Source organism: Cololabis saira, chromosome 15 (assembly GCF_033807715.1).
Source record: "Cololabis saira isolate AMF1-May2022 chromosome 15, fColSai1.1, whole genome shotgun sequence".
NCBI classification, from domain to species: domain Eukaryota; kingdom Metazoa; phylum Chordata; class Actinopteri; order Beloniformes; family Belonidae; genus Cololabis; species Cololabis saira.
The window spans coordinates 11458405-11466155 of record NC_084601.1 but is presented as its reverse complement, the minus strand read 5'-3'; the positions used below and the strand labels follow the sequence as shown (position 1 = coordinate 11466155).

At 43.7% G+C, this 7751-nt stretch overlaps 1 protein-coding gene across 2 annotated transcripts; it reads left to right on the top strand.

Annotated features, from left to right (window-relative positions):
• Positions 1-666: 666 nt before the first annotated feature.
• klhl38a (kelch-like family member 38a) lies at positions 667-6648 on the top strand. Of its 2 annotated transcripts, none has more exons than XM_061741844.1 (4): positions 667-828; positions 1940-3296; positions 3439-3544; positions 4338-6648. In XM_061741844.1, the coding sequence occupies exons 2-4, from the start codon at positions 1941-1943 to the stop codon at positions 4625-4627; spliced, it is 1752 nt and encodes a 583-aa protein (XP_061597828.1). In that variant the 5' UTR covers positions 667-828; position 1940; the 3' UTR covers positions 4628-6648. The 2 variants fall into 2 exon arrangements, with proteins under 2 accessions (XP_061597828.1, XP_061597829.1); XM_061741845.1 differs by lacking the exon at positions 667-828 and adding an exon at positions 1561-1694.
• The last annotated feature ends 1103 nt before the right edge of the window (positions 6649-7751 follow it).

Below are 7751 nucleotides of genomic sequence, written 5' to 3'. Positions count from 1 at the left end.
AAAATACGGTACAAATCGTGTCCCGTATTAGTTCAATACGGGACGCAACATTTTTTTCTCAAATAAAGGACAATTCCGTATTTTACGGGATGGGTGGCAACCCTAGTCTAAACCAGGATATGCACCTGCATCTAAAATGTAATTTTCTGAAGGGGGTGGGTAACTTCATGAGCTGATAACTATGATCCAGCTGCCACTCAGGAAGGGTTATCATACCAAAATATCATCTATAGACATGGATCTTTTCAAAAATCATAAGTAAGTTTTGTCACCTTGAGTGGTACTGACAAGTGAAATTTTGGGCTCTGGCCCATGGACTATGAAGACACAGAGCCCAGTTCTAGCAGTTTCTTCTCATCAAGCTGACCCATCAGCAATGATCTGTGTTCGCCTGCAACTTGGGTTACACACATGACAGACGAGCAGGAGGCAGAACTTAAAAACACTTACTGGGTTTATGAGTTATGGAGTGCTCTGATTGAAAGAGCGGCCTGGGTTAAGGCTGAGTCAGAACTGTGTTGACTCTCCCTCCCGTTGTAAACACTCCCTCTGCTGGATCCTGGCAGCGCCGGACCGTCCAGTGTCACATGAGAGGCCTGACTGGAGTCACTGTGGGCCTGCAGGCTATTATTAGGAGGAGGAATGTACACAGTGGCCTCATGGCAATCTCCACAGCGCTTAACGCTACAATCTCGTAGTTTCTCTGTGTTGTGCTTCTCCCTTGATTTCTCTCTGCGTAACATTTTAACTGGATTTATTTTTCTGGGTTTTTACTTTTCTGACTAGACTGACAAGACTCTGAGGAAAGTTTGGATTCCTGTCCAGGAGGTAAGGATCCTCCCCGTCACAAATACTGCTGATGGGCTGATAACAGGTTCATTCCTTTAAAACTCATTAATATCATCGTTTAATGTTTGTAGAGGACGTTTCTATTGTATCACAGCACTATTCTTGAGAGCCTCAACTGTTCCCTTCCTTATTGGGGAGTCTCTTTCTAAAGAATAAGGGAGCTGTGTTTTTCTTTGACCAGACTATCTGTGTCTAAATCATATTCATGAAATAGCTTTGGCAAATGTAATAGTGGTACATTTCTAAAATCACATGTACAGTTTTGATCTGCTTACATGATCAGTTTATGAAAATATCTTCAAGGACTTTAGAAACTATCCAAAGTGATTTTATTTAATCCCCAGAAAGAAAGAAAACGTTGTTTTTTTTAAATGCAATGTCTATTCCCACAGAAGTTCTGCATCTCTGCCACAATAATGATTAAGTGTCTAAATATATCAGACACGCCGGGCTTCATAAGTGGTAGTAAATCAACGGTTGACCCCGGGGAAGATTAGAAGACTTAATGTTGCTAATAGACCAATGAAATTCATACTGGATCATCAAAGACTCTCCCGCCGGGGCGGGGGGAGAGTCAGACTCTGGCATGAGCGAGGAGGAGGAATATGGTAGGAGAAAAACACAACACGTAGAAAATAGCAACAGAGTTTGCAGAGTAGAGACGTGTCCAGAGGGAGAGATTCAGAGTGACAGAGAGACAAACGCAGATGGCGCGTTGACACAGTGTTTTAATGTTATCTGTGACGGGCAGCCAGTTACCAGATGTGGCTGTACGGTGGATGTGTGCATCACAATGATTTAGATCAGTTTTATAATAGAAATGAATGAATCAGTGAATCAAAGACGTGAGTGTCTGATGTGATTCCAGAGGAAATTGTAGAAACAAATTCCTTAAGAGTGTGCATTACAATTTAATTTGTCTATGTTTCTTTTTTAAAGTTGATTACTGGGAACGATTTTGAATGAATGGATTTACAATATCCCATCTTGTGGATTTTCTTATTATATATCTTCTCATCTGTGTTCGTGTATATTATCATCCAAATCCTCTCGCTGAAAACTTTAATCCTCTTCTTTCCACTTCCCACAGAATGGCTGTTAGACTTCAGGAAGTTTTCTCCTTCAAAGACGCTGAACTTCCCTGCCACCTTCTTGGACAGCTCAACATCCTCCGGCAGGAGCGCATCCTCACAGACGTCCTGCTCTGCAGCGAGCATGAGGAGATCCCCTGCCACCGCAACGTCTTGGTCTCCAGCAGCCCGTACTTCCGTGCAATGTTCTGCAACAACTTCGTGGAGAGCAGCCAGACGCGCGTGAACCTGAAGGGAATCTCTCCGGATGTCCTCACCGCCATTGTGAACTATGTTTACACGGGCTGCATCTCTGTCACCATGGAAATCGTGCTGCCGCTCATGCAGGCGGCGTCCATGCTTCACTACGGCGGCCTCTTTGAGGCCTGCTCCATGTTTCTCCAGGAGCAACTGAGTCCAGAGAACTGTCTCAGCATGATCCGGTTATCGGAGATCCTCCACTGCGAGAGCCTGAAGGAGAGAGCGAAGGAGATGGCCGTGAGGTGTTTCTCCGACGTAGCCGCCACAGAGGACTTCTGCGAGTTGTCTCTTCCGGAGCTGATGTGCTACCTGGAGGACGACCGCCTTTGTGCTGAGGAGGAGCAAGTCTTTGAGACCCTCCTGGCGTGGATCCACCACGACCCCTTCTCACGACGCGGGGCCATCCACGATCTCTTCAAGAGAGTCCGCCTGCGCTACATCCACCCAACGTACCTCTTCCAGTTTATAGCCAACGACCCGCTGGTGCAGTCCTCCACCCTTTGCACCGAGATAATCGACTCGGTTCGCCGGCTCATGCTTACGGCCAGTGCCAAGTGTACTCGTGAGCTGAAGCCGCTGTGGACCACGCCGAGACGTTACACCTGCAGAGAAACGCTGGTGGTGGTCGGAGGACGCAAGAACAATGAGCAGACTTCGCGAGAAGCTCTGCTGTATGACGAAAGGACTCATCGTTGGCAATGGCTGGCCAAGCTCCCGCTGCGCCTCTACAAGGCCGCATACGTGTGCATTCACAGCATCCTGTACGTGGTTGGAGGCCTCAGCCTCTGCATGACCTCCGGTGACAGCTCAGTCAGCGCCACAGTTTACACGCTTTCCCTCAAAACTAACCAGTGGAGGACTGCTGAGCCCATGTTGGAGCCACGATACGCCCACCAAAGCGTGTCCTATTTACACTTCATTTTTGTGCTGGGAGGCATAGGGGTCGACAAGAAAATAACTCAGTCAGTAGAGAGGTATAATAGCATGTTTAATCAATGGGAGGCCATGGCACCGATGCCCACGGCAGTGCTCCATCCAGCTGTTGCAGCCACCGATCAGAGGATCTATGTTTTTGGAGGAGAGGACGCCATGCAGAACCCAGTCAGGCTTATTCAGGTAGGGGGGAAAACCTACTGTGAACATTGAGAAAACGTATAAGCTAAAGAGCTGTAGAAACCCCTGCACGTTAAACAATAATCTGGCGCGTTAAGAGTCACAGATTCAGTCACTTTGTTTCATGTTTGTTGCTGTGACGCAGGTGTATCACATCTCTCGCAACCTGTGGTCAAGGCTGGAGACGAGAACGGTGAAAAATGTTTGTGCCCCTGCTGCGATCATAGAGGACAAGATCTATATTGTAGGAGGTGAGCACACACATTTCTAGAGATGACTTAGATTAGAGTTAGATTTCTGTATAGTAAAGATGTGACACGCAGGCAGCACGGTGTCATGGTTGTTCTTGGTTCAAGTCCCTCACACAGCAGGGGCTTGTGTGGGTCCTGCCATGAACCGTTTACCTGAAGACAGCTGGGATAGGCTCCAGTACATCCCCATGACCTTAAATAGGTAGATAATGGTTGGATGTTAGAAGCTTTAGTGTGTTATGTAGGGTTACACGCATTTCAAATAAATGCAAGATTACAAAGCCTGAAGTCTGAATCAAAGGAATTATTATAACCCATTAAGAATTCAGTTCCTCAAATGCTCAAAACACTTTGTTTGTAGCCTTGGTATTTAGTTTTTCCTATTACTTAGTGATGTAATGAATGCTTCAAACGTCCATTTTTGACCAGTTATCTAACCGGTCAGTACAAACTGGATCCCCCGATTTTTATTTTAGTATTAAAGCATGTAAACATATACTAATATGCCCCCAAAAACATAGTATGGGCTGTTTTAGATATAGTCGTCAACATCTTGTATGGGGAAGGATTTTTAAATGATGTGAACAGAAAGCTTTATCATAAATGGTGCATATATGAATGATTATTTTCAGATGCAAATTTATACACATTTAGCTCTAAAGCAATTATTTTCACTAAGATCTAAGACCATCTGTACCATGAACTAGAAAAGGTCCTTTAGTGTATTTGTACAGCACAAAAGAAAAATACTAATTTATAATCTATTAAAATGTGTTTTAAATCTAATTTTCAGGCTATACGAGGCGAATGATTGCATACGACACCAAAGCCAACAAATTCGTCAAGTGTGAAAATCTGAAGGAGCGAAGAATGCATCACAGCGCGACGGTGATCAATAACAAGCTCTACGTCACCGGCGGACGCATCCTCAACGGCCACGACGTCATCGAAGACTCAGACTGCTTCGAGTGTTACGACCCAAAAACAGACGCTTGGACCTCGAAAGGTTCTCTGCCGTACAAGCTATTTGACCACGGCTCCCTGCCCCTCGTCTGTGTTTCCAACAGGCCCAACCCACCGTGACCCGCCGCCCGCTCGGCCGCATGTTCTCCACCTCTTCATTGCCCTGAATTGTTGGCAATGTTCATCAGAGGGAAGTTATTTCAGACTGACAGCTGTCCATCACGCTGCTCCGTCTCTGACACCACTTAGCGGCCCAGCTGGCGTCCAACCCTCAGAGGAGCGTGTGCAGAGAAAACACCCAGAGATGATGAGCTGTAGTTCTGCTTGCACAACAAGTAGTTTGCTCAGACTTGCTGTATGTGATGAGTACAGCCCTTTTCTGAGGATAGCTGCCCTCATTTGATGTTAACCAAAAGTGGTATTGCCTCCATTTCCCGTACATTTATAGCCAGCACATCAGCCTGTGTGGCAGCTGCAGTCCACTTCTCTGTTTTGGTTCAACGCGGTGGGAGCTGTGTTTGGCTGCAAGCGGGGTCTCTGAGCTCGGGTTGACACGCAAAAGGAAGGTGGATCGGTCACATTTGTCACTTAGTAAATAATACATTCCTCCCTGAGCCACATGTGTTTGTCAGAGCAAACTTTTTTTTAATGAGAAAAGCTTTTACAGAACACCAACAAGCTCGTGCATATATTCTATTTGATTAAATCTTGCAAAGAACAACTATTTACCAACATTATTCCAGCTCTCTGGCTTTATTTATTCATTTATTTATTTATTTCTATTCTCTCCTTTAAATCTCAACAAAGCTTGTTCCGTACATATTTCTATGCTGCTGGTTACAAAAGCCAGATTAAAGGATGTTCATTTGTTGCTTTACTTTTGATTCTGCTGTGCTCGTAAAGTGCAGTTAGATGAAGAAGAGAGTTTCCTTGCTACTGTACGTTGATGTGAGGATGTGTGACAGCGTGCCAGTGCCTGGGGATGCTGCAGCGACCTGCTCAGAGCAGGAGGGAGCAGGATCGGTGCGGGGAGATTGTCAGCCTGTGTGTCTTTGTCCTGAAACCCTCTTTGTCCTCTCGGAGGAGCCGTGCACAGCTGAGCTCCAGCCCTCGGCTACGAGAGCTTGCATGTGCAACAATAACATAACCTTACTGGAAGATTTGTGGTCTATGTCCTCTTTTTAAGACCGTCTGTGGCTTTTAGTTGTTCTTTCTTACAAACAAATTCAGATACTTTTTTTTTTTTCGTACCCAGAGAGATTAACGTTGCTTTGGTTCTCCTTTTGTTGTCACGCAGGCTGAGTCATGTTCCCCTTCCTGCAAGAGAGGGACAATTGTGGAGGCTGATTCATAACCCGGTACTTGACTATCAAGTGACACGTCCGCTCTCCACACTTCACTAAAGTCAGCACATCTGCTAACACGCCGCATCGGTTTTGACGGTGGTGTGATGTTGTAGGAATGAAGGCACTCCTTTGTGTTACGCTGTGACCACCCAACCTTTTGGCCTGTCGAGTCACGTTGTCATCACGCAGAGTCTCTCTGACGAACTCCGTCAGCGCTCTCCCCGGAGACTTGAGGAGATCTGGGATCAGATTTCACTCCTACCTGACAGAAAGCCGCGGAAAGGGAATTTCGTCTCAGAGGACATTAACGAGTCGAGCACAGGCTGTCCCCAAGTCACAACGTGGTCACATGAGATAGCTCACAACAGCTTTCTGTCCGTATGTTAGTGAGTGCATTTGATAACCGAGGCTCAGGTGAAACTTTAGCAGCACACGCTGTGAATACACAGTATGTCCAGACCATTAACTACCCTGGTGTTTGCTTGCTGCCTTTCCCTAGAAACCAGTGTGTGAGGGTCACCCCTCACGCATGCGAGGCTGTGGCCTGGCAGGTTATTTTCAGTGTCTGTTACTAGCCCATCCAGGGGTAGCATTTTACTGCCAGCTCTGTGTGTGTATAGACACTGCTATCATGTTTGACAGAACTATACGCTAATGCAAAAGCAGGGAGCTTTTTGCAGCTTACTGGACTGTCTCAGAAAATTAGAATATTGTGATAAAGTTCTTTATTTTCTGTAATGCAATTAAAAAACTAAAATGTCATACAATCATGCATTCATTACAAATCAACTGAAATATTGCAAGCCTTTTGTTATTTTAATATTGCTGATTATGGATTACAGTTTAAGATTAACATTCCCAAAATAAATAATAAATAATATTCAAATTTTTTGAGATGGGATATGAGTTTTCTTAAGTTGTAAGCCATGATCAGCAATATTAAAATAATAAAAGGTTTGCAATATTTCAGTTGATTTGTAATGAATCCAGAATGTATGACATTTTTGTTTTTGTAATTGCATTACAGAAAATCACAATATTCTAATTTTCTGAGACAGTCCTGTATGTCTACCACCATGCACCTTTTATGATCGTTTAGTATTAAAAAACTGCATTTGGTGTTTTTTTGGTCATTTTCACAGGCTGTAATTTGTATTTGTGGAGAGCAATGACCAGTGTTCAGTGAGAACGGTCGATTGGACTGATTGCGAAAGAAAAGTGATTCTTTTTTTTTTCTATTTTTAATGCAGCGATGCCCGAAGGCCTGAAGATCATATCCTTTTAGTATTTTTATTCTTGTTCATTAGATTTCTCTGGGTTCATCTATCTTTTCATTTGATGTACATTAGATGATGAAATTGATTTTTATTTTTATTTTTTTGCATTAAACACATTTCACAGTATGTTTTTCCTGTCTGGTGGTTTTTGAAAACAGTTCAGTTTCAAGATTTTTCAGAAATACCCAATTAATCTAATATAGTGAGAGAAATCTTTAGCAAATCATCCAATTTTGTTGTTTATCATGAAAATTATTAGACTCAGATCAGACAAAAGATGTGAAAGAAATGAAGAAATGTCCCACTAGTTTGGAATAAACATGGAAGGTTCTCGTGTCGTGTGAAGTGAGACGGTCTTGCAGCTTTTACCCCAGTGTTAATGACATATATTAGCAGGATTGAGAAGCCAAGAGTGATGCTAGAGTCATCTTCAGATCTAAACACAAGTGTGGAAGTAAAATCAAACACAGCAGCTTCACATTTGCACTTGAAAAGTCCAAAATATTTGAGTAATGATGTGCAAGAAGTCTGTTTTGAGTTAGGACTAGTTATCAGAATAAAAACATGGACGCATCAATCCAGGATCTCATAAAAAATAACCTGATTGCAATACTGACTTTC